The sequence below is a fragment of the Mangifera indica genome, chromosome 7, assembly GCF_011075055.1.
Source record: "Mangifera indica cultivar Alphonso chromosome 7, CATAS_Mindica_2.1, whole genome shotgun sequence".
Classification (NCBI taxonomy): Eukaryota; Viridiplantae; Streptophyta; class Magnoliopsida; order Sapindales; family Anacardiaceae; genus Mangifera; species Mangifera indica.
The window spans coordinates 20,040,531-20,067,617 of record NC_058143.1 but is presented as its reverse complement, the minus strand read 5'-3'; the positions used below and the strand labels follow the sequence as shown (position 1 = coordinate 20,067,617).

At 32.1% G+C, this 27,087-nt stretch overlaps 7 protein-coding genes across 9 annotated transcripts; 6 read left to right on the top strand and 1 right to left on the bottom strand.

Annotated features, from left to right (window-relative positions):
- Positions 1-844: 844 nt before the first annotated feature.
- Positions 845-3,592, bottom strand: LOC123221342 (phosphopantothenoylcysteine decarboxylase subunit VHS3-like). Its single transcript, XM_044644182.1, has 2 exons — positions 3,021-3,592; positions 845-1,379 (listed from the first exon to the last, which is right to left on the bottom strand). Exons 1-2 carry the CDS (start codon positions 3,384-3,386, stop codon positions 1,140-1,142), a joined length of 606 nt encoding a protein of 201 aa, XP_044500117.1. The 5' UTR covers positions 3,387-3,592; the 3' UTR covers positions 845-1,139.
- Positions 3,593-7,305: 3,713 nt separating this feature from the next.
- LOC123221838 lies at positions 7,306-7,744 on the top strand. Its single transcript, XM_044644761.1, has one exon. The coding sequence runs from the start codon at positions 7,398-7,400 to the stop codon at positions 7,644-7,646; it is 249 nt and encodes an 82-aa protein (XP_044500696.1). The 5' UTR covers positions 7,306-7,397; the 3' UTR covers positions 7,647-7,744.
- A 1,821-nt stretch (positions 7,745-9,565) lies between these two features.
- On the top strand, positions 9,566-13,523 carry LOC123221837 (nuclear poly(A) polymerase 3). 3 transcript variants are annotated; one of them, XM_044644757.1, is made up of 10 exons: positions 9,567-10,035; positions 10,127-10,204; positions 10,314-10,421; positions 10,531-10,593; positions 10,683-10,844; positions 11,061-11,174; positions 11,351-11,428; positions 11,547-11,849; positions 12,174-12,338; positions 12,815-13,523. In XM_044644757.1, exons 1-10 carry the CDS (start codon positions 9,829-9,831, stop codon positions 13,205-13,207), a joined length of 1,671 nt encoding a protein of 556 aa, XP_044500692.1. In that variant the 5' UTR covers positions 9,567-9,828; the 3' UTR covers positions 13,208-13,523. The 3 variants fall into 3 exon arrangements, with proteins under 3 accessions (XP_044500695.1, XP_044500692.1, XP_044500694.1); XM_044644759.1 differs by having other exon boundaries at positions 9,570-10,035; positions 11,366-11,428; XM_044644760.1 differs by lacking the exons at positions 10,127-10,204; positions 10,314-10,421 and having other exon boundaries at positions 9,566-10,035.
- A 4,604-nt stretch (positions 13,524-18,127) lies between these two features.
- LOC123219933 (cell wall / vacuolar inhibitor of fructosidase 1-like) lies at positions 18,128-18,717 on the top strand. Its single transcript, XM_044641906.1, has one exon. It carries the CDS (start codon positions 18,150-18,152, stop codon positions 18,657-18,659), a length of 510 nt encoding a protein of 169 aa, XP_044497841.1. The 5' UTR covers positions 18,128-18,149; the 3' UTR covers positions 18,660-18,717.
- An 811-nt stretch (positions 18,718-19,528) lies between these two features.
- LOC123221892 (cell wall / vacuolar inhibitor of fructosidase 1-like) lies at positions 19,529-20,153 on the top strand. Its single transcript, XM_044644862.1, has one exon. It carries the CDS (start codon positions 19,570-19,572, stop codon positions 20,098-20,100), a length of 531 nt encoding a protein of 176 aa, XP_044500797.1. The 5' UTR covers positions 19,529-19,569; the 3' UTR covers positions 20,101-20,153.
- Positions 20,154-21,264: 1,111 nt separating this feature from the next.
- On the top strand, positions 21,265-21,792 carry LOC123221574 (cell wall / vacuolar inhibitor of fructosidase 1-like). The gene is made up of 2 exons (XM_044644398.1): positions 21,265-21,496; positions 21,596-21,792. Exons 1-2 carry the CDS (start codon positions 21,265-21,267, stop codon positions 21,790-21,792), a joined length of 429 nt encoding a protein of 142 aa, XP_044500333.1.
- Positions 21,793-26,289: 4,497 nt separating this feature from the next.
- On the top strand, positions 26,290-26,814 carry LOC123221573 (cell wall / vacuolar inhibitor of fructosidase 1-like). The gene has a single exon (XM_044644397.1). It carries the CDS (start codon positions 26,290-26,292, stop codon positions 26,812-26,814), a length of 525 nt encoding a protein of 174 aa, XP_044500332.1.
- The last annotated feature ends 273 nt before the right edge of the window (positions 26,815-27,087 follow it).

The following is a 27,087-nucleotide window of genomic DNA, read 5'->3' as shown; positions in this document are numbered from 1 at the left end:
TCTCAGCTGCCTTTGCTAATCCACTAATATCCTTGATGCAGTGATGCTTGTTAACTATCCATGTTAATTGTAACATCCTTGTGTTGGGGGTGAAGTGATTAGAGCAAGGCCTTGAACAATTTCATATGGCATAAAAATTGGATCTCTCTCTTGGTTCAACTATGTTCTGAAACTGGCCCAGATTAATTGCTATTGCCCAGGCACGACCAGCCTGTGCGACGAGTCAACGTCTGTCATTTTCTTTTCCTCACCAAAACTGCCCAGAAAATGCCACCTGTTAAGCGATGAACGGAAGACCTGGTTAGTATGATATCACGACACTATTGCGGTAAGTGGAGGCTATATAAAAGAATACAAATAAATACATGCACTGACGAGAGCCTCGACTATAAAGAATATCATGCCGTCAATGCCATTACAAGGGCAATATGGTAATACAATGCACCGAAATGTCAAAAATCAAAGCATCTGCATTGACGGGACCCATTACCCGCTGGAAGCAATTAACGGGGACAAAACGATAAAAATAATTTCCGCTTTATTCTTCACGTATGTAGCATTATTTTACGTTTCGCAAAACAGGGAAAATGCTTTTCGTACTGCCACCGTTCAAATTTTTGGCAAATTTTGTTCTTGCTTGTTAAATTACTGCCATAATAACGGGCTCATTCAACAGTCCAAACTTGGAGCCCGTAACCCATTCTAGCCGCAAGAGCTGGCGGGTAAGGCAACGAAGATTTTACATCCTAAATAAAATAAATAATTATACCATCTAATGATATAATGGCAGATCATCCTATAGCATATGAGAATTTATAGGAAGTTAAAAAGCACAAAAATCCCATCTAGAAATCTGCAGTAAACCTAATAGAAAATTTTTAAGAGTGTACAACTTATCTAAGAACCATAACTTACACAAATTCTAAACCAGATGTATCAAATAGTTTTCAGAAACCGCAACATAACTATGCATTACCCAGATGAACATATAACCTAAACAGTAATCAAGATGATAATACAGGACCGAAAATCACAATCCTATCCTTCTTTCTACAGAGAGGAAGATGGTTTTAAGATAGAGGGACAGAGATTGACCTATATGTCAATGGTCAGTCCTCAAACCACAACGGGGCCAAGCCCTATCGCTTGGATGGTCTCTCATCATCCTCTCCACCATCATCGTCATCATTGTCCGAATCATCCCTATCTGTTCGTTTCCTTTTAGGTGGAGCCTCAACCTTTCCGGCACCCTCATCATCCTCATCTTCTTCATTGATTTCTTCATCATCACCGTTCTCTTCTGGTTCAAAATCACTGGCATCTTCCTCATCTTCAGCACGACCTACTGGCCGGACAAGGTATTCGGTTCCCAGATCCTCCTACATATAGATATATACTTATAGGTAAATTGACACTAAACATGCGGACAGATTCAATCATAACACAAGCATTAACAAGTTAATGATCAATATATTAGGCTCAATATTATCATCAGAGTGACAGCAACCTCAAAAGCTTGAATCAGTTGGGAATGCAAATGAAATTGAATTCAAACATAAATATACATGTGTGTATCTTCTTAGAATACGATAATAAATAACACCAAATAAATCCATAGATGAAATTAAAAAAAAAAAAAACAGTTACAAGGGACATGCATAAGTAAGTAATGAATAAATATAAAAGCTGAAAATTTCTTTGAAAATAAACCTGATTTACAGTAAAATTTTGAAAGGAAAACCAACTTGTAATGTGTATACAACAAAGGCGGTAAACCCTAATCATTGAATAACACCAACAGAAAACCAGATCCAACCTTACAGAAAGCTTAAAAGAAGAATATATGTGTAGGTATCTTGTAGGAACAGGATCCATGGATGAAATAAGATAAACCACTTATAAGGGACCATGCAAAAAAAAAAAATTGATAAATAAATATAAAACTAAAAATTTCTTTGAAAATAAATCTGATTCACGGTAAAATTTCTGAAGGAAAAACAACTTGTAATTTTAATACAATAAAAAGCATTAAACCGTAACCATTGAACAACATGAACAGAAGACTGAATTCGACCTTAAAGAAAGGTTAAAAGAAGAGTATACTTGTATGTATCTTATAAGAACGGATTATTAAATAATGTCAAACAAATCCATGGATGAAATGAGAAAAACCAGCCATACGGGACAATACAAAAAAATAATGGAGAAAAAAAAACTAAAATTTTCTTTGAAAGTAAATCTGATTTACAGTCAAATTTCTAAAGGAAAACCATCTTGCAATTTAACACGAACAGAAGACAGAATCCAACCTGACGGAAGGCTTAAAATAAGAATATACCTGTATGTATCCTACAAAAAGGGGTTAATAAATAATGTCCAATAAATCCATGGATAAAATAAGAAGAACCAGATACAAGGGACCATGCATAAAAAATAATGAAGAAAAATAAAAAATGAAAATTTCTTTGAAAATAAATCTGATTTACAGTAAAATTTCTGAAGGAAAAACGACTTGTAACGCGAATACAATAAAAAGCCTTAAGCCCTTATAATTGAATAACAAGACCCTGCAACTAAAGGTCAAAAGAAGAATATGAAGGAACCCAACTGCCTTCGTATAGACTATAACTAAAGCACTAAAAAATTAGGCAATAAAGTTGTCCATTCAATTTATCCATCATACCCTGCAACTACTAACATAATACAAAGAAAAATCAAGCCGCTGACTTTCAAACTTACAGACACAACAATCAGGACAACTGTTATTTTTACAGATCTCTAGATCTGATCATATTTCTTAATTACATCTCATGAATCATACAGGCAGGCCAAAAATATACAGATCTGAAACTGCAATATGTATAAAATAGAGATCATTCAATTTTTTGGTCATATTTACCACAAAATCAAGGTATAATCAAGCAGATCTGATATATTTACACAAGCAAATCTCCAAAAATATTAATCAAAAAATAAACTAAGCATAGATTAAGCACAAAATTTAAGCAGATTTTTTATACCTCTTCTTCACCGTCTTCATCATCATCGTCGTCATCGTCATCGTCGTCGTCGTCTCCCTCACCGTCATCATCCTCGTCGTCATCATCATCGTCATCGTCTTCCTCATCGTCAGCTGAATGAACCGGCGGTCCACTAGTTGAGTGCAAAACCTGCACTTCATCGTCGTCATCTACTTCCTCTTCGTCTTCTCCATCGTCGTCGTCATCATCATCGTCGCCATCTTCGTCGTCATCGTTATCTCCGTCTTCTTCTTCCTCTGCACCGTCCTTTGTCTCTGTCTCAGCATCTTCTTCACTTCCTTCACTCGAAAGAATTATATCTTCCTTTTCTTCAGTTTCGAGTTGAATTTTCTTCTCTTCCTCCATGTCGAAAGCTTGAACAAACTTTCTCGAGAAAATTTTAAATTTTTTCTAGGAAAAATTTTGCAAAACAGGGGAAGAGAGGCGAGGATAGGAGCTTGTTCGTTCGTTGTACCAGTAGTTTCTGCAACTGTGATCTGAGCCGCTGAAACGCAGGGTTCACGCGGATTGATGACGTGTCAAGAGATTGGACGGCTAGGATGAAATAATATGTATTTTGTAGTGATAGGATCATTGCGGCGCACCCTTTATTCGAGTTCTCGGTCAGCTGCATTTCACGTGCAATGGCAGGGGTGAGGAATCTAGGGTTAGGGTTTCGATTTTCCCGAATGTTCCACCTGGCCCATTCAATTTGAGTCTTCTGTACTGGACCGTTTTGCTCAAGGCCCATATGGCTAACTTATGGCTCATTTAAGGCCCATTATTATTACCTTTAATATTGTTCAAGCAGAGGAGAGGAGAATATACCGAGGAAGGGGACTGAATTTCATCTGAGTCCAGTCCAAGCATGGAGAGACTCGGGGTGATTTGTGAACAATTTTGTATATAAATAATGATATATTTTTATATAATTAAATATTATTTTATATTTAATTTAAAATTATTTAATCATATAATAATATCTCATTGTCTTTATATAAAATTATGCATATTATTTATGCGTATAATATTACTCATTTAAGGTTAGACTAAATACAAAAAAAAAAATTGAGATGGACAAGTTTATGTTTAAACTCGACTTTAAAACAATTTAACTTTTGATTATGTTTATACTACCGCAATCTTAAATGTTTAAGTCAATTTAAATTTGACTTATTTTATAAAAATAAAAATACAATATTTTAATTACTGGACTTGTATTTGACCTAATCTAATCTAATCGGTTAGAATAATGATGAACTCAAGAAATCAATATTCTTTAAATAAATTAATATATGTAACACTTCACAATGACATTAGTGGTACAACAACGTTACATTTTTTTTTATAAAATATTTAAATTTATGTTCTGAATTTTAGTTATGTGTTTATTGACGTTATATGATTGTGAATTGGCATAGTTTACTCAATTAGGTCATAAATTAACCTATAAATACCGATTCATCTAGTTTTCACGATCACGTAAATATAATTTTTAATTTCAATTCGATTCATTTGATGTAAAACTTTAACTCCAACACGTCTAATATGTCATAGTTGGAAAGCCGGGGTTGGATGCAACAATTGAAGGGAAGACGCCAATTTGACCCACCAAGTCTTGCGTGGGAATTTATATCTCCACATTATAAAAGGAAAATTGGTACGTCATTTTAGGGTGGTGAATATGACAGCTTTCATCTATTCCAAGCCTAGACAAGGACGATTTAAGATCACAAACAAGACACGAAAGTGACGAAAAGCTTAACATTGGATAAATTATTAATTTGGTGATACAATTGCTTGTAGAGTTTAATGACATCAAAGACTTCTAGAAAAAGAAAAATCTTTTGGACCGTTTTGTTTCAACCAAAACTCAAATTGAGAATTGGCTCAATTAAAATATTAGTCAATAGATCAATCCATCAGTTAAACTAATAAATGTTAATATAATATAATTAAAAAAATTATAATAAATTTTAATAATATGGTGTTAGCATATCAAGTAATCTGATTTAACTCAATAGTTTAATCGAAATTTAATACTCTTCATATAATAAGCAATAGTGTATATGTATATTTTTTTAGTAAATAAATATATACATATATGATCTGATATATACTGTTTATGTAATAAATAGTGTTATGTATATATATTTTTAATAATAAATAAATACACATATAATATAATATATCATCATATGATTATATATTACTTTATTATTAATTTAAAATCTCTCTAATAATACTCAACCATATAATATATATATATATATATATTATCCTCCTTTACTTTAAAATTTAATCAATTTAATCCCAATTGGACCAAAAGAGTCTTTGTCTTTAACCCAATGAAAGATGGTGAAAGTTGAAAGTCAACCCACATGAGAGCACAACAAACCTAAAGAATAATTAGTATACAATATATAATAATGCTTAAAAAAATTCTTTTATGGAATGGTAATTGAAAAGCTTAAGTGTGATCCTACAATGATCAATTAGTTAAAAAAGCATATATGGATGGGGTTATCCCTTAGGCCATGTGTCATGATTTAATTTTGTAACATTGTGTTAAAACTAAAGATCGACAAATGTTAATCATATACAAGATTTAGTGATTTTACTAAGCATTAAGTGAGATAAGACAATTAAAACATGAGATGTGTTTCTTCCTATTATAATAACAATTTTTCATGAAACTCTTTAAGTAAGAGACCTTATAGAGAAAAAATGTAAGATTGAGTCGAGAAGAGTTATATTATACTTGACAATAACGAAGAGATTATGTTATCTTTCTATAACAATATAAATTAATGGATCTATATGTTTAGGTTGACCCTATTATATATTGATATTAGAGTATTGCATGAGTCATCTCATTATGACACAACATGGTATTTCTCGATTTAGTGTTAATCAAATGTCCTTTAATGACAATTATAGTGTTAAATGAATATTATTACATAACTCAACTCAACAAGTAATGCCCTCATGTCATTAACAAAGAAGCTTGATTGTTTTCGTAGGTTAAACTTTTATGAATTACAAACGAATTATCTTTTAGAATTAGAGATCAAAATAAAAATGAATTACATTAGTTGAATTCTTAATAATAATATGAATAAATACTAAGAGTAACATTATGTATTTAAATAGTAGGTATTAACCGATATAAACCAATTAATATATTATCATATGATTAAGTGAACTGTATAATTTGTCTTACCTGATAAGACTTAATTGGTGTTACTAGTATTAGAGTACAAGTGGTTGGTGGTGAAGACAATGATAATTGTAATGAGAGCTCTTACTTTGCTTCATGTCTACTCAATATCAATTTGTAGTTGCAAGTCACAATTGGTAAAATAGAAACTATTTTTTTTTAGTAAATCAAAATCAATTTAGTACTTTTTCTCTTTCGTACCATTTTTAAGTAAGAGACTTTTTAGTCAAAGAAAAAATGATTTATATTAAATGATTTTTGCAGATGAAATGAATCGTTAATTAACCATTATACAAAATAGAATAGGAGGGTCAAGCCACTCAAACAAAAAGAAAAGCCAAGGTGGTTTGTTCTTACTTTTAATAATCAGTTTATTTTATATGATAATATCAATGAAGTATTATTGATTAAAAAAAAAAAATGACAATAAGGGTGCGTTTGGTTGGGAGAATTTATTATTACCTTGGTAATCTATCTTTTATTCCCTTGTTTGGTTTGTCAGTAATAAAAAATTACAGTAATCTTCTATTATCAATGCTGACGTGACAGGTAATATAGGTGGTAATCTGATTACCACCTTCACCTTACGTATTTAAAGATTACTGGGGTAATCTTGAGTTTATTATAGAAAAATTATTATTTATTAATTTTTTGAGATAAAAATAAATTTATTTTTAATTAATATGACAAATAATATAAAAAATATTTAAAAATAATTATATTTAAGGACATTTAAGTAAAATAATTTACTAGTAATCTTTTATTACCTTTAACCAAACACAATAATTATTTATACCTATCAAATTTTATCAAACATAGTAATCATTCATACCTAGTAATCTTATAAGTAATCTATCTTCAAGGTAATATTTCTATTTTAGTAATCAAACATTACCCAAACCAAACGCCCCCTAAGTGATGACAACAAAAAAAATGGGGTCAATTTTGTAAATTCCAAAATATCTGCGAACTTTTTAGAATTTTTTGATATATCATCGGCTAATTGATCAAGTCAGTCTTAACCGTGACACGTGGACTTAAACAAAGCCCAATAACACGCAGACAAAAAAATCCCACTTGGAATTGTTCGTCTGGTAAATGCTAGAAAAAGCCTTGAAGGCTAAGCGACAGAGAATCTCAGAGAAGCTCCCAGAGATATGTGTGCAAGGTGGTCGGCGTCTTATTTCCGGTTGCCGGAGTTCGAATTTTCCTTTTCCTCGTGGTTTTTTCGGTGGCCCGAGTTCGATTTTTCTTATTTCAGAAGCGGGTGGAATTTGCATCAGAGTTTCAGATGGTTCGATTTCTCCATTGATGACTTCTTGTGGACCTTTGTTACCGTGTTCGAGTCTTTTCTTTTAGTTTCCATGCTTTGTTACTTCTTCTTGTTCTGTGGCTGTACGCTTTGACAAAAAAGATATAGTTTCTCTTTTCATTTGAAGATCTCATGTGTAAATTATTTAGACCCAGTATAATTTGCTGGCATCTAACAACTTGTTTGGTGACTGATTGGATTTTTCTTTCGAGTTTTTGAATTATCCATACAAATTGTATGTGATTGGGTGATGTGTGATTGTTTCCTTTTCAATATCTAATCACATATTGAATAGACAAGTTAATAAGAAATGTTTGATTTCGATTTTTTTTTCTTTTTGTGAATATGAGTTTGTTTCTGGGTTTAGACATGGAGAATCATGGTGGGTTGCATTGTGTTGATTGGGAAATGTGAGGTGGGATTGAGTTTGAAATGGGAAATGAGAGAGTTTGAAGTCAATGGTGAATTTGGCCTTGGAAGAAACTACAGACAACAGGAAAATCAAATGCATTTTTACGGTTGAAGCTGCAAAGTGTTTTGAAAAGCTTAACAAATTTGGGGGATCTCTTTACAGGTACAGTCAATTTCATGAGCATTTACTGTTTTAAGAACACTTTTCATTATAAAGTCATAAATCATCTTCTGATTGGCAATTGTTCATCATTGGATGCCAATCTTTATGTTCCATCTTACCTGCCACTATGTTTTGGCCTAATGATGCCTTCTCCACATCCTAGTTCAATAATCTTTTGTGTTTGGTTATGAATTTCACCTTTATGGGATGGGCAATGTTTTCAGAATTGGCCCCGATAAGCTTGAGTACCAAAGGAACGGATTCCAATTATAAGAGAGCAAAAACTTCAAATCTCCTTGTACATTTCAAAATTAAAGTAATAGATTGTATTTTTGAATATCGAAAACATTAGTATAAGGATTGGATTGGTTGGATTGATTGATCATAGGTTCCGGGTATAACTGGTTCCACCAAAATTGTTAGCCGATTTCCAATTTGTGGGTTGTGAGGAATACAGTCTAAGATGCTTGTTTCATGTTTGTGATCATCATATTTCAACCAAGGTTTTCAGTTTCAAACTTGAATCCACAAAATATGTTCCAGAGATGTTTGTGTTTGTCTGTCACTCATATTTGGATATGAGCAAACAATTTCTTTACCTACAAACCTGGAAAATTTATACATACAAAAATGCACTCGAAATTTGGTATGTGTAGAAATATCGAGCCAGCTTCCTGTATAGAAGTGAGCGGCCTTTGGTCACATGCACTAAAAGAGCATACATGAGAATGGAAAAACATTTTCTTTTTGGGCCTTTTTATGTAGAGTTGGATTTCGTCCTAGTTGTTGGAAGTCTAAGAATTCAATTGGTTTTTGTAAAAAGTTAAAATTGGAGTTTGCTTGCATGCATTTTAAAATTAAATTATTTCTTAATCAAATTCAAATTAAGGTTTATTGATATTGAATTGATTTTTTAAAATATTAATAGATCTTGAAATGGGTCATACTCAACCTTAATCTGAATTGAGCATGCACTTTTTGCCACTTACTTGATAACAACATCATTCTTGTCTCACACTACTACTTACATTCAATTTTAATTATTTAATTGATTTGTTAATAATATATCTTATAATTGAATTTTAACTTATTCATAATACAAAATTAACTATTATAACTGATAAGATTATATCATTTAGTACCCAATTTGATAGAAAAAGAACAAAGATGTGCTACGAATAAATTATACAATAAATATCTGTGTGATCAAATATATACATACAATTTTATTAATAAGAAATGTTATGTATATTAATAAAAATAATATTATATATATTTATTTTAAATATATAAATTTATATATATTATTATATAATTAAATATTATTTTATCTTTAATTTAAAATTATTTAACTATATATTACATAATAATAATAATACATGTAAGTACAGTAAATTTAGTTTTATTGATACTAACAAATCTTGCTCTTGTTTTCATATGAATTGAATCATGATTCAATTATTGATAGTTGAGTTTGTACCAATAATTTGGTAAGATTTGTTTTTATATCTCGGTCCCCTGTACACCGTTATTGATAGCCAAGGAAAGGGCAGAAACGGGAACGATCGAAACAGAGTCTTGTTATTTTCTGTTTTCATTTTTTGAAAATAGAGAAAATTTTGGAAACGCAGTACTTGTTATTTTCATTTTTGTTTTGAAAAAAAAAAAGAAAAGAAAAAAGAAAGAAAGAAAAAGGTTTTGTATGGCAGCTTATGCTTACATTGACAATCAAATTAATTTCGTGGACTTTCGGCCCTTAACCCCGAGCTCCAGCGGCGGCCCCCCTAGTTTTGATCAAGTTTTTCTTTCGTACAATCCTTTACTCTTTGTTGTTCCTCATTTCAGTGTTCCTTTGAACCCTTCTCTTTTGATTCAAATGGACGAGGAAAGATCGCTGTCACTTCTTCAGGTAATTTCTTTGTTTTCTTTTTTTATTAGAGAAAAACAGAACTCTTTTTTAATGATTTTTTTATTTGCTTGTTACTGTTGGGTGGGTTCAGTTAATAGCTAATGAAGGACTCGTGCCGGCAAGAGAAGAAGAAGAGAAGAGAAAAAGTGTGATTAAAAAGCTTAAACAGGTTTTCTTTCAGTTATTTTATCTATTTCTTTCGTTTCTTTTTGTTTCAATGTAAATGGGTAATTAAGACCCTTTTTAATATGGGATTGCTGAAAGATTTAATTTTGCAGATAGTGTTGTCCTGGGCTAAGAAGGTTGCTTGGCAACGTCGACTTCCTAAAGAACAAATTGCACAAACTCATGCAACGATATTGACTTACGGTTCCTATGGCCTTGGTGTAAGTTTTAGCCCTTTTTCTTTTCTTCCTATTTTACTTTCTTACTTTGTTGGGAGTTTTCTTGGTGAATTCTATTTCTTTTTAATTGATGCCATTTTGGTTTCTTCAGGTTCACGGTTCAGAGTCGGATATTGATGCTTTATGCGTTGGCCCTCAATTTGCTACAATGGCAGTAAGTTTATCTATTTTAATGATCTTTCTTCTTATGGCTTGAAGTGGAAGAGTCACGGTTTTAAACTTTGACAAGTTTAATTTGTACAGGAGGATTTTTTCATTGTTTTGCGCAACATGCTTAAGAGCAGATCAGAAGTTACGGAGATCCACTGTGTGAAGGATGCAAAAGTTCCCCTGATGCGGTTTAAATTTGATGGGGTCTTGATTGATCTTCCATATGCACAGCTTAGAGTATTATCTGTTCCTGATGTAAGTTTAGAATTTTTGTTATTAGGAAAATCTCTCGCAATTAATGGTTATGGCCTTTTTAGTTGTGCTGATGTTTTATAAAATTAATTTCTCCTGTATACTACTGAGCATTACTTGCATGATTTTAGTAACGTGATTGCAGTAAGTTCTTTCATAATCACTTCCATCACTGTGGGATTGAGGTGAGTATTGGCATGGTGTGACTATAAATTTCAGGATGTGGATGTACTCAGTCCATTCTTTGTAAGGGATATTGATGAAACTAGTTGGAAAAGCTTGTCTGGAGTACGTGCAAATCAGCGTATTATTCAGCTTGTTCCGGACTTGGAGGTAATTTTTGAGTCTTCGCATGGCCTCCAATTCTACTTACTAAGCAATGCATGATTGATTTGATTGTTACTTGTAGATTGATAGCCAAACTGTGCAGTTTGAAACTGTTCTAATTGATTCTCACAAAATTTCCTTAATTTTCACTTGTCAAACTAGTTTTTTTTACATGTCATTAGTTACTGATGTTCCAGAAATTCCAATCAGTGCTGCGATGTGTCAAATTATGGGCAAAGAGGCGAGGAGTGTATGGTAATGTGAGTAGAACATGCTTGGCTCCACATTCATTTTAAGCTTCAACACTAATTGAGGCACTTTATAAACACCTGTTTTCTGTTGAATAGCAAATTGAAAGTTATTCTTATTATAATGCAGTTAAATGGGTTTCTTGGAGGAGTCCATCTGGCAATTCTTCTGGCATTTGTTTGTCAAAATTTTCCAAAAGGCAGTATAAGTGCTCTGATTACAAACTTCTTTAAGACGTTTGCCTTTTGGCCTTGGCCTACACCAGTCATGCTGCAGGATACAATGTCACCATCTGGATACCCATCTGAGACACGGTCTTTGATGCCTATCAGCTTACCTTGTAGTTCACACGAGTATTGCCATACCAATATCACTAGAAGCACATTTTACAAAATCCGAGCTGAGTTTCTACGAGCACATAATTTGACTAGGGTATGTACTATTTACATGTTATCATTATTGTTTGTATAGCTGTCTCTATTGCATGCCAAATTACAGGTGCAGTAAAGGAACAAATCAAGGGAAATGAGAGGATTCAAAATGTAGAATTTACTGCAGAATCCTTTCCTTGTGTAACCCTTTCACTACATTTGTGTTCTCTTTTGAGCAGGGGAGACTCGTGGATCCAATATAGAACCCAGTCTTTCCATGTTACTTAATTAAAACCAAATTGGCAAGAGAGCCTTTAGTTTTTCCATTGTTTCCCTTTCATTTCTACTGCCTTTCTTTAGCTGAACTTTTTTCTGGGCATTGCAGGATATCTTGAGGCCAGATTTTGATTGGCACACCCTTTTCGAGCCTTTTCCATTTTCAAAGAAGTATGCTCGATTTGTCAAAGTTTATCTTTCGGCTTCTAATCATGATGATCTGGGAGATTGGGTGGGTTGGGTGAAGTCACGTTTTCGAGGTCTCCTTGTCAAGGTAATTGTCCTTATAATACTGTCAAACTAATTTATGTTAAATCAGATCATGGTGGTTTAGTTGTGAATTGGGAAATAATATATAGAACAAGAGAACTGGCTTATGAGAGGAATATACAGATAGTCGCCCAATAAAAGTAAAATTTTACCTCATTTGTGGTCCCTAGCTAAGTTGTCCAGAGTCCACCCTATACATTGTATTACCTATGGCTTTTTTGGTGTCATCGACTGCAGTCACATTGATGACAGTTTCTGGCATAAATGTCTTTCTGGGTGTCCATTTGTCCATTGAACCTTGTTTTCTACTCCAGTATACCCTTTAAAACTTTATTCTGTTACTGTTAAATGCATCTTCCATAGCATTAGGACATGATTCAGATCAATTTCATATGCACTGATGATCATCCCTACATTCATATCATAGTTTTGGCATCTTTGCAATTTTATTGATGCTTGATGAGGTTTTATTTGCCGCAGCTGGAGGAGGTGCAAGGCCTATGTGACCCTAACCCCACAGAATATGCTGATGCTGATGCTGCAGAGCCAAACGTTGTTTTCTACTGGGGCTTGCAACCTGGTAGAACTCATTTCTTGGATATAGAGTCTGTTCAAAAAGATTTCTGGAAAAATATCACCAATGGCTATCAAGGCTACATCGGACGAATGAAATTATCCATCGTGCAAGCTTCTCAACTGGTGAGGAATTCACAGTTTGACTCCGGAAGTGGGAAAAGAACAAAAGCTTGTTGGAAGATTATTGACTACAATCTGGCGAGTGTCCCTACTTACTCACAGCATATGCCGAACTACTTTGTTGGGTATATGGCAGCCAACGAGGGTACCACTAAGCACCCAAGTGGCGGGGGTTAAAATTTTACAATGTCTGCCCTTCCGTTCTAGCTTCAATTTTGTTTTGCTTCTTGCAGATTTCAGTCTTCATGATTTCCTGTATGCTAACGGATTTTCTTAAGAAAGGATGCTGTAGGAGTTACTGAGTAAACAGGATAGATAGAACTACAAGCTGGAAATTAGAGCGAGGAGGAAGAAATTGAGATTGGATTTGTAGATATGGGGTTATAACCTCTCCCTCTCTTTTTTTCCTTTTCACTACTTTTGTGCTTTTACCTCTGTAAAACCATATACATACTCTACCAGAATATAAAAATCATTCTTAAACATTGCTGAATCTTTATAATGATGAGCCTGAAATTCATTTCTTGTAATACAGCAACATTAATAATATAGGAATCGTCACAACACATTATAAGAATTGTTAAAAAAAAAAGGGAAGAATTATCGATGAGATGACATTGGTAATACTTTAATCCTGAGCTGAACGCCTGTAATGCCAACTGGTACAGTCAGTATCTTTATAACTCAAACTTAATTTGGTAATACATTATTGAATCTACCCAAGTATAGATAATAAATTTTACTCTTATTAGAATTCATTATCTTACCATAGATACACAAAATTTTCTTACCGTACATTTGTCATACTGAACCACTATATATATATATGTTCACAACTTGAAATATATCAAACCATATTTTCTTCAACAATTTTTCTTCCAAAAATGAAGAGCTTCACACCTTCAAAGCTGATCGTTGTTGTTTATGTTGCTTTGTTTATGATCTCCGTGTTAATACTATACAATCGGACCACAGAAGTGTCAAAGCTGACATTAAAGGATTGTTGCAAATTTTAGCGAGGGAACTTACTGATCAAGGGTCGGGTACTTGGAAGAAAATTCATCAAATGTATCAGAAGATCACAGATCCAAGGTTACAGAAGCTCTACGTGACTTGCCTTGCAGCATACTCCACCATAACAGAGGATATAAGCTATGCCTATAGAGGGTTAATTTATGATAATCATAGACAAATCATAGATGGTCTGTCTCTCTGATGTACCTAAACAAGCTGAAACATGTGATATGAGCTTTACAAATTCACCATTTACAAGTGAAAATAAGCTTGTACCTGATCTTGTTGAGATTATTATATCTATTGTCGAAACATTTCTGTTAAAATGAGGTACTCAAAATCCGCAGAAGGAGAATAATTTTATTAAGAGTTCTTTTGTTTATTTTTTATAAAATGAATTGAAAAAAAAAAAAAACAAAGGAAATTAAGAAATTATTTCACTTCGTACTTAAATTTCTGTTAAGATAAATAATCCTTTTGTTTTACGTTGCTTTAGAAGCAATATGTCAACTCTTGAATAATAATATTTTATATATTAAAAATTGATGTAAATATAATACAAATATTATCATATTAATTTTATAATTAAATAATTTTAAATTAAAATAACATCTTATCATATAATAAAATAATAAATATCTATAGTTGAAACATTTATGTGAAGTTGAGGTACTAAAATCTGCAATATAAAAGAAATTTTTAAGGGGTTATAATTTTCACTCGGATGGGATGAAGAATAATAATAAGAAGAGTGACGATAGTAATCTATTCATTTGGTAAAAGATCTTAACCGTCCAAATTCTGCTGGCCAACGAAAGTATGTCACTTGTAAAGTCAAAAAATTATGAATAATGTTATTATAAGAAAGATATCATGAATATCCTCTCTAATTAAAATTGTTTAGAGATAATCATAATCTACAAAAATATTTATACCAATTTAGAGTTTAATCACAATTACAAATGAAATTCATAAAAGTTTACAGAGAAATGAATTAAAATTACTAAAGAAATAGTTAAAATTTAGGTTATAACTTCAAATCCAATTGATAAAATCAAAATTCAATGGTCTAAATTAAAGATCCATACGCCTTTTGCATATGGATTAAAAAATTAAATTGAATATTATACCTAGAGTTCTTCCTCAGATTGAAGTAGCATGTAGGGCGGCACCTCACTATGATCTGTGTGTTAGGACTCTGCAATCGGACCCCAGAAGTGTCAGAGTTGACGTTAAAGGATTGTTGCGAATTTTTTTCAGGGAACTGACGAATCAGGCAGGCGCTACTTTGAACAAAATTAATGAATTTGTTACGGGAGATCCAAGGTTGCAGGCAGCCTACATGCCTTGCCGTACATCATTCACCAGCATATTAACTCAGGATGTGAGCAATGCCGAAAGAGGGTTATTTTATGATGATTTTGGACAGATCATACAAGGAATGTCTGATGTGCCTATACAAGCTGACAATTGTGAAAAGAGCTATAGAATCTCACGATTTATAAAAGATCAAACTAAGTTTGTAACCGATCTTGCTGAGATAGTTCTACCTATTGTCGATAAATTTCTCATAAAATGAGCTACTCAAAATCTGCAGTGAGAAGAAAATTCAATAAGAATGAGTTTCTTTAAATGGCTTTTGTTTTCTATTTTGATGAAATGAATGAGAATAAGAAACTGTTGTGCTCAATGCCAAGCTAATACTTTTGCACTAAGTTGCTATCGATCTGACATATTAATTCTTTAAACAATTATGGCCAAAGGAGAAGTTCCCACCCAAGGTTTAATGAAAGGACAAATTTCCTTCTATTAACTTATCCACCCATTTATTGTAATGAATAGGGGTATAATTGTTATTTAATTAAAAAAATTTAAAAAATAAAATACCATTACGTTTTTTCCCCACTCAAGGTTTGAAAAATTGCAATTTCCTCCCTAGGGTTTCATTCATTCTCCAATGACATTCTCCGACCGACCTTCCGTCTATCGGCACTCCCTCTAGCCTCCATGACGAAGACGCATTAATGAAAAGGCCACAAAGATGATAACTGGAAGCGACATTGTCAAAGATCCGTCGCACAATGAATCGTCTGGAAGTAACGTCTAACACCAACGATCTTTGACCAAGATTTAGGGTTTTAGACCAAGAGGAAGAAAAAAGTTGAAAGAGAGAGAGAACGCGATTAGAGACAACGAACTTTGTTGTCTCTGGTGATACTTTTAAAACCATAGGGGGAAATGTGATTTTTTAAACTTTTATGGGAGGAAATAAATTTATAAACTTAGGGGGAAATAAATTATTTTTAAATTTTTATAAAATGACAACTTTACCCCTATTCATAACAGTAAATAGATGGGTATTTAGGTTTTTTAAAGTCAATGGGTGGAAATTTGTCCTTTCTTAATCCTTGGGTGGGAAATTGTCGTTTGGCCAACAATCATACTTCATGCATTATACGAAAACTTCGGTAGTATGATGTATTTAACATCTTAATTCTTTTTTTCTTGGATATACATTGCATATATGTCTTTCTTTCATGAAAATATGCATCTAGAATTTTAATTCGTATTTTGAAATTCAATTTATGTAAAACCGTAACACATTAACAATACGTTATTTATTATAGATCCCAAATAGAAGAATTATTGTCAAAAATAAAAGAAAATTACCAATGAGGTAGTCCTGGTCACGGTTCATGAACCGACGGTTTTGGTTCGAAACCGCCAGTTTACGGTTCAAAAAATTAAGGATCCTGAACCAAAACCGTCATAGAACGGTTCGTTTACGGTTCGAAACCGACGATTCCGGTTTATGACCCCCGTTCGGAACCGACGGTTCCGGTTTGAAACTAACATTGAACCGTCAATTCTAATATATGATCTTGATTTAATTTTTAAATTATTAATTACAATAATTAAAAATTAAAAGAAAGGTTTGGACTTAATTTTCAATTAAACTTCTTACGTATCTTCTTGGGGTTTAGAAGAATCAAAGTCTACGTAGTTCTCTTACCTTTGATATATGTGAATATTGACCAAATCTTCTATTACCGGAAGAATTTCCACTACTTACCATTTTTTGATAATAAATAAAATTAATCATATGATTAATTATGAAAGATAATAAAATAATAATAAATAAAATTAATTATAGAAATAAAATTTATAATTAATTATGAATTGTATAATAAAAATAGAAATTGAAATTAATAAAAAATTAAGAAAGAATTTAATTAAATTTAAGAGAATTTGATTGAATTGAAAGAGTATTAAGAGTTGAAAGAATGAGAATGAGAGTTTGAAGGATTGAGTGAGAGAGTGGAAAGATTGAAATTTGAATGGGTATATATATATAGGAAATTTTTTTTTTTTAAAAAATTAAAAAATAGGGGGGTGAAATGTGATTTTAAAATTTGTAGGGGAGAGCTCAGAAAGTTGCAGGGTGAAAATTGCTGGGGTCCCCTATAGTTTTCTTTTCAAAGCCAACGGTCCCTACACAGGAACCGTTGGCTCTTTAATAAATTAAAAAAAAAAACAATTCAAAATTTTTCAGTTCAGCACAGTAAATCACCGGTTTACATGTCGATTCATAAACCGGGTGTGAACCGACAGTTTACGGTTCAAAATTAAGCAAACTGAAACCGAACCACTAAATTTCGGTTTCGGTTCTGATTCAGTCCGGTTCTGGGTTTGTCGATTCTGGTTCCAGTTTCATCCGGGCAGGTTTAGGTCCGGTTCATGGGCCAAATCGGCACGTGGCTAGGTCTACAATGAGGTGATATCGACAATACCTCAATCTCTAATTGAACACCTATAATCTCAAATGATAAATGATTTCTATTACAATGATACAATTAGCATTTTTATTTAGTACTTACATTATTATTATTATTATTTTGGGTAAGTTTGGCACTTACATTATTCAACCCACCCAAGTATAGCAAATGAAGTTTTACTCTTTTCAGATTTCATTATCTTACCATGCATATATAGATTTTCTTACCATATATTTATCATATTGCACCTCTCTTTCTCTATATATATTTGTTCTCTACAAATTGAAATGTATCCAACCATATTCTCTTCCACAGTCTTTCATGTAAAAATGAAAAGCTTCGTACCTTCAAAGCCTATCATTATTGTTGTTTATGTTGCTTTGTTTTCTGCAAATTTTCTAACAAACACATATGCAGCACCTAAACTAATAGAAAAAACATGTAAAGCAACATCTCACTATGATCTCTGTGTCAAGACTCTACAATCGGAGCCCGGAAGTTCGAGAGCTGACGTTAAAGGGCTGGCGTATATTGCAGCCAGGGCACTTTTTAATCAAGGGATGGCTACTTGGCATAAAATTTATGAAATGGTTCAGAAGACCAAAGATCTGGACACTTGCCTGAAAGCATACACCACCATAACAGTTGATGATATGAACCAAGCCTTTTCAGGTTTAACTACAGGAAATCCCAAAAAGGCCATAAATGGTTTCTCTGATGTACCTGAACAGACTGAAAAATGTGAAAAGAGCTTTAGAAAATCACCATTTACAAGTGACAATAAGCTTGTAAATGATCTCGCTGAGGTGGTTATAGCTATTGTCAAAAATTTCCTGTAAAACTGAGGTATTCAAAATTTGCAGCAGGAAAGAAATTTAATTAGAAGGAATTTTTCAAGGGGTTTTCTTGGTCTCTGTTTTGATTATTTGAGTGAAAAATAAACTAAAATATTGTTTCACTCAATACTTAAATTTCTACGAAGACAATACTTTTGCGCTACGTTGTTGTAGAAGCAACATATCAGCTCTTGAAACAATAATGCATAAATAATGGTTTTTAATTAAAGGCATATTTAATCATATGATGAATTTCTTATATTGATTTTTCTTATTATTAAAAAATAATAAAAATAATTAAATTCATATGAATTGACATCCATTTTAATGCGAATTTGGGGAAAAAAAATAGTAATTGATAAAAAGTTAAAAAAATAATTTGAAAATTGAGATTTCGATTAAGAAATTGAGAGATTAAAAGAAGTGAGACGAAGATATTGAGATTAAACAGTTAACTAGTGTGTAGAATTCGTGCATTTGGGAGGTAGGTATTTATAAGAAAGCTAAAAAATATATAATATAAAAAAATCCAATAGCCATTTGGTAATCTACAAGCCTTAACAGGCCTGTTAAATGGTAAGATATACCATTTTCTGAGAGGTTGAGTCAGCCCAGAAGCCAACCCAATCTTTTGAAGTCTCTAATCAAATGATAAATTATTTTTATTACAGTGATAAAATCAGCATATTTATCTCTAACTCAACTTAATTTGGTATTTACTTTATATTGCCAGGTAATTGACCTAACCATCATTAACACTCTACCCAAATATATAAAACAAATAATGTTTCACAGTTTTCAGAATTCATTATCTTACCATACATTTATCATATTGAACTACCATATATATATATATATATCATGACCTGAAATTTATCAAACCCTGTTCTCGATAACACCTTTTCTTGTAAAAATGAAGAGCTTCACACCTTCAAAGCTTATCATTGTTGTCTATGTTGCTTTGTTCATGGCAAAATTTCCAGGAAGCACATATTCAGCATCTGATCTAATAGAAAGAACTTGTAAAGCAACACCTTACTATGATCTCTGTGTTAAGACTCTAAAATCAAACCCCAATAGTTCTGGAGCTGACGTTAAAGGGCTGGCGTCTATTGCAGCTACCGGAACTCTGAAAGAAGCGATGGGTACTTTGAAGAAAATTTATCAAGTGTTTAGGGAGGCCAAAGATCCAGTATGGAAGAAGTCCGTGCAGACTTGCCTTGAAGCATACTCCATCATAACAAAAATAGATTTGAACCAAGTCTCTTTAGGTATAACTGAAGGTAATTATCAAAGGGCCATAGATTGTGCCTCTGATCTACCTAAACAAACTGAAAAATGTCAAAACAGCTTTGAAAAATCACCATTTACTGGTGAAAATCTGGTTGTACATATGCTTGCTGAAGTGGTTATATCTATTGTCAAAACATTTCTGCAAAATTGAGGTACTCAATATTTGCAATAAGAAGGAAATTTAATAGGAAGGAATTTTTTAAAGGGTTCTTGTTCTCTGTTTTGATGAAATGAATTAATAAAAAAAGAAAGAGAAAAAGAAAATAAGACGTTTTATCCAACGCTTAAATTTCTGCCAAGATAACTATTTTTGCACCATGTTGTTATGGAAGTAATATATCAATTCTTGAATTAATAATATTTCATGAATTAGTTATAAATATGGCTAAATACATTAATATATTATTATGTAATTAGATGTTGTTTAATTAGAATAACATCTAATCAAAATAATTAAATTCATTTGAATTGTGATTTATTTTAATACAAATTTAAAGAAAGAAAATATGATAATTGAAAAAATATTAAAAAGAAATAAAAATAAAATAATTTGAAAATCGAGATTTCCATTGAGAAAGGTGCCAACTTGAAATTTGAGATTGAATAAGTTGACTAGTGTTAAAATTTTGTTCATTTGGAAGGTCGGTATTTATAGAGAAGTTAAAGAAACATAAAAAATATAGAACACCCAGATAGCCATGGGGTGATCCAATGGCTACATGACCGTAGAGTGACCCATCAATTATAAACGAGGAATTTTTTTTTTTTCAATTTTTTTTAATTTTTAAATTTTAAGAATGATGTTAGGTTGATCTGTGAATCGTATTTGTAAGTTTCAGTATAGTTTATTTTACTTATAAATTTTAACAAACTTGTTAAATTATAAATTGTATCATTTTATAAAAATTTGGATTAATTTATAGGTCGATCTAATTCTTTAATATTTTTAATTAAATAATAAAATATATTTATTAGAATGATTAAATCAATATTTATATCTTTTAACTCATAGTAATTTAGTATTTGTGTTATTGAACTCTTTTTGCTAGATAATTAACCAAACCATCATTGACACCCTACTCGATTATGGCAAATAAAGCTTAGCAGTCTTCAGAATTCATTATCCTACTCTGTATATACATATATATATATATATATATATATGTTTAACAGTTTTCAGAATTCTTTATCTTACCAGACATGTATAGATTTTCTTACCATGCATTTATCATACTGAACCACTGTATACATATATATTTGCTCATAACTTGAAATGTATCAAACCCTATTCTGTTCACCACTTTTTCTTGTAAAAATGAAGAGCTTCACACCTTTAAAGCTGATCATTGTTGTTTATGGTGCTTTGTTCATGGGAAATTTTCCAGGAAGCACATATTCAGCACCTACACTAATAGAAACAACATGTAAAAGAACACCTCACTATGATCTTTGTATTAAGACTCGACGATCAGACCCCAAAAGTTCGAGAGCCGACGTTAAAGGGCTGGCGTATATTGCAGCCATGGGAATTCTGAATGAAGGGATGGGTACCTGGAGGAAAATTAATTAAATGCTTAAGAAGCCCACGATTCCAGAGTGGGAGAAGCCCTTGCAGACTTGCCTTGAAGTATACTTCACCGTAACAGCTAATGATATGGACCAAGTCTTTTTAGGTATAACCAAAGGAAATCCTAGAAGGGCCATAGATGGTGCCTCTAATATACCTAATCAGACTGGAAAATGCGAAAAAAGCTTTGCAAAATCACCATTGACAAGTGACAATCAGCTCGTAAATGATCTTGTTGAGGTGGTTGTATCTATTGTCAAAACATTGAGGTACTGAAAATATGCAATAAGATGGAAGTTTATTAGGGTTTTTATTTTCTATTTTGATGAAATGAAAGAAAATAAGAAGAAAATAAGCAACCGTTTCATTCAATGCTTAAATTTCTGTCACGATAATACTTTTGCTCTCCCTTATTCAAAAAGCAATGTATCAATTCTTTGCAATTAATTATAGATACAAATATGGGTACAAACAATAACATATTATTGGGTGAAAAGGGGTTACAAAATTATTAGTTATAAATGACAATCAACTTGTGCATGATCTTGTCAAGATGGATGTATCTATTGTTGAAACATTTATATGAAATTGAGGTACTGAAAATTTTCAATAAGAGAGAAAATTTTAAGGGTTTTCTATGAAATGCATGGAAAGAAGAAAAAACTGGGTACTTGGAAGAAGATCTTAACCGTCCAAATTATGCTACCAAACGAAAGTTTGTCTCTTTTGTAAACTTAAAAAAGATAAGTAATGTTATTATAAGAAAGATATTAAGAAAGTCCTCCCATTCAAATTGACTTTTTTCTTATTATCTCCTTAGATTTTGTTTTTTGTTTTTAAATTATGGATCTTCAAATTAAATCTTATTTAGAGTGGTAATTTATCCACTAACATAACACGATTTGATACAAAAATACTCAGGTTATGATTGAGTTTTTTACATAAAATTTAATTTGGGTAACCTAACACAACTAAAAACTAAATCAAGTTATATTCAGTTTGACACAAAATCAATCTGAATAGACTTAAAATTTTAGAAAATGTTAATATAGTAAATTTTGTTAAGAGTGAATTGAAGAAATGTTAATAAATAAAATCCTTTCATATTGCATATATAGTTATATCTCTTATAGTTGTATTTATTTCAATTATTCTTTATTTTTATTTAAAAGTTTTATTTTATTTTTTAATAGTAAAAATGAGATTTGATTATTGAGGTTATTAATGTGTTTTAAAGAGTAGTGATACATAATTTTTTGAGTTATTTCTAAATAAGACAAAGTATTATATTGTATGGTTTGTTAATAGTTGATTGAAAAATTTGAGAAAGAAATTGAAACACTAAAAATAGTGAATGATTTTGAATCAATTTCGGTCATGTTATATTAACCAAAATATAATTTAGATTGGGTTAGAATTAAAAGATTTCAATACTATTATAATTCGGGTTAGATTATAGTTAAAAGTTTTTAATTGAAACTTAAACTAATACAATACAAATACAATCAGATGACTCAGACGTTAGCCTGACATAACCCACTGATGGACAAGTATAGTGTCGATGAATCTATAATTTTTTTGTTGGAATTCCTTACACCAAATTATAAACTAATAGTATTATGATCCAAAAAGTGGCCTAAAACAGTCATCAAGATAATGGTACTTAAATTTTCATAAAACGATATTGTCTTATAATTTTAAGGTGTTAAAACAAGATCATTGTGTTTATGTGAAAATGTCTGATGATAAATTTGCAATTCTATCTCTTTATGTGGATGATGTGCTGATAGCTGTGAGTGATTTGGAATATGTGATGATCATTAAAAATTGGTTATCCGTAAATTTTGACATGAAAGATATGAGTGAAGCAGATTATATTTTAGATATAAAAATCAAAAGGGATCATTCAAAGAGACTTTTGGCTCTGTCACAAGAGCGTTATATCCAAAAAATTCTAGAACGATTCAACATGGGAAACTACAAGCCCGTAGATAATCCTGTGTCAAAAGGCAATTTATTGAGCCAATATTTGTGTCCAAAGACTCAAAACGAAAGAAATGAAATGTCTCTAGTACCTTATTCAAATGCGGTTGGAAGTCTTATGTATGTAATGATGTGTACTCGTCCAGATATATGGTTTGTTGTCGGATTGGTTAGTCGATATCAATCAAATCTAGAAAGGGAACACTGGAAGGCTGTTAAGAGGATATTGAGATATCTGAAAAGCACTGTGGATTATTGTTTATGCTACCAAGGAAAGGATTTGCGTATCGTTGGCTATTTGGATGCTGACTGGGGTGGTGATTTGGACCAACGCAAATCAACTTCAGGTTATGCTTTCTTACTCCAAAATGGCGTCATATCTTGGAGCAGTAAGAAACAAACGTGCATAGCCTTATCCACAATGGAAGCAGAATTTGTAGCATGTTCTGCTGCTGTGCAAGAAGTTGTTTGGTTGAAAAGATTTTTTGAGAATTTGGATGTAAAGATTTTTTGAGAATTTGGATGTATTAGACGCAGCAATTGGTCATATAGTTATGCATTGTGATAATCAAGCTGCGATAGCTTTCACAAAGGATCTCAAATTCCACAATAGAACCAAACATATCGACATTAGATATAACTTTGTCAGAGACATTATTTCAAAGAAGGAAGTGATGGTACAATATATTTCTACGCGTAACATGATTGTTGATCCTCTAACTAAACCAATCTCAAGAGATGTATATCTTGCACATGTTAGGTCTCTTAGCTTGCTTAGAATATGATAGATGACCTGTTGAGTATTTATTGTACTTGTAACACAACGTTAGAACATCAAAGAATTTGAATTTATTTTATGTGTTTGAATTCATGGGGTTTATGGATATACACATTGTTTTTTGAAAACTCAACGAGATGATAATGTCACAAAAGTTTGATTGGCTCTCTCACACAAGCAATCGCCTTTGACGCTGAGGAGAGCGTGTAAAAATAAGACATGTTTCTTGAGATTGATGCTACTAAAAGAGCGCACTTAAAAAATAAGAATTGCTTAAGAAATGAGTTATTTGATATGTCGCCTTGATGATTAATCAAGATGAGGTCATTACTTGATAGATTTGAAAATGACCAATTTGGATTTCCCACATCCAAATAACTTGTGAATGCCAGATGTGAGTTCTTAATAGATAAAGATATCTACAAGATTGGAGAGATGATTAAGAACTCAGGTTAGGCGCTGAGTGCGGCGACTAAATTAAGATTTGTACAATGTTGGTAATGATATTTGGAAAAGATACACATTGTAGCACATGATTCATACCATGTGTGCATGAATAAGACGACCGTTTAAAGTAATGGAATGATGAATCTCTGCTCCTTCACTGTATGAGACTTTGTGAGGATTACCTTATGATGGTACCCTTTGACTCTTTGTTATTATTTGATGTTTATTCTTAGTGTTGCTATCTTAGCTTGGAACTTATGGCCATTAATGATTTAGTCTATGGAACATGACTAGAAAAACAACTAAGTTTAAATTGAGAATTTCGAATAGAAGAGGAAGACTTATATATTATGTGTGTCCATTGGCCGACTGGTCATGTCACTCATACAGGAGATTGGACTTGATCATTGATACATAAGAATATAACACAATAATAAATGAGGGATTAAAGGGAGCTAGTGTTATCGAGTAAGTCTGGGGTGCTGCGAGACTAACGTTTTATTTTTATTTTAGATTGAAACGACTATGTTATTCTTAATAGATGCATAGTAAATTAGCTCCCAAGTGCAGAGTACTCGCAAGGTCGCATGACACATTTGCTAGTATGAATTGTTCTGTTCTGTAAGATTTCTGTAGAAGAGTATTATGATTCGGATCACCCTCATCATGTGTGAGTGGGAGATATTGGATCCGGTCCACCCATGATGGGTTGACTCGATCCATTAGGGTTACAAATTCAATAGTAACCCATGATATGTAATATTCCAATTTTGCCCTTGACAATTACTAAAGATAACTGTCACTCTCCCTCTTATTTAATAAACCGTAACTTCCATTGGGAGCAGAGAAAACACTTACGCTAAAAACACAAAAGGAATACAAAACTCTTTCTATTCAATTCTCTGGAAGAATTCTTGCAGAAACGAGGAAGCAAATCAGCAAAGTGTGTTGTGGATACTCCCAGGAGTGCATCGAATCACCAAATCATCATCAATTGTCAGATTCAGTAAATCGGGTTTGCTTTCTGTGATCCTGGAATTAGTATTATTTATGTTTACACTATCAAAAACAGATAGCACATCCATATCACTGTAATCAAAATCATAATTCACAGCATCAATTACAATTCAATAGTCGAACTCATCATCATTGATCCTAAATATATGCATATCATTCGTAACTACATAATAATCAAGCATTTACTCACAGTACAATCATTTATTCGAATAATATGTTTTGTACTGGAAATTGGAATTCTCGTCCCTATCTATCAATCCATATACACACAATTCACGACCAAAATAAATCTCTTATTTACTTGGACAGCGGCAATACCTCACTCTCTAGCCGAACACCCTTTATCGCAAATGATGAGTTATTTTTATTACAAATCTCTCTTAATTTAGTATATACATTATTGTACCTACGCAAGTATAGCAAATAATCTTAACATACCCATATAGATTTTCTTACCATACATTCATCATATTGTACCACTTTATATATTTGTTCATAACTTTGAAATGTATCAAACCCTATTCTGTCCAACACATTTTCTTGTAAAAATGAAGAGCTTCACACCTTCAAAGCTGATCATTGTTGTCTATGTTGCTTTGTTTATGGCAAAATTTCCAGGAAACACATATTCAGCACCTAAACTAATAGAAACAACATGTAAAGCAACATCTCACTATGATCTCTGTGTTAAGACTCTACAATCGGACCCTGGAAGTTCGAGAGCTGACGTTAAAGGATTGGCGAATATTGCAGCCAGGGGACTTTTTAATCAAGGGATGGCTACTTGGAATAAAATTTATGAAATGCTTCAGAAGACCAAAGATCTAGAGTTGAAGAAGCCCTTCCTGACTTGCTTGAAAGCATACTCCACCATAACAGTTGATGATATGAACCAAGCCTTTTCAAGTTTAACCAGAGGTAATCCGAAAGAGGCCATAAGTGGCTTCTCTGATGTACTTAAACAGACAGAAAAATGTGAAAAGAGCTTTAGAAAATCACCATTTACAAGTGACAATAAGCTTGTTAATGATCTTGCAGAGGTGGTTATATCTATTGCCAAAAATTTCCTATAAAACTGAGGTAAAACAATAATATTTCATGCATTAGCAATTGATACAAATATAAGTATAAACAAACACTATTGTATTATTTTTGAGATTGGATGGTTTTTAATTAAGAGGATTAAATTCATGTGAATTGTGATACAAATTTTGAGGAAGAAAATATAATAATGACAAAATATATGAAAACAAAATAATTTGGAAGTTGAGAGAGTTCGATCGAGAGATTGAGAAAACTGAGATGAAGAGATTGAAACAGAAAGAGTTAGCTAGTGTAAAGACATA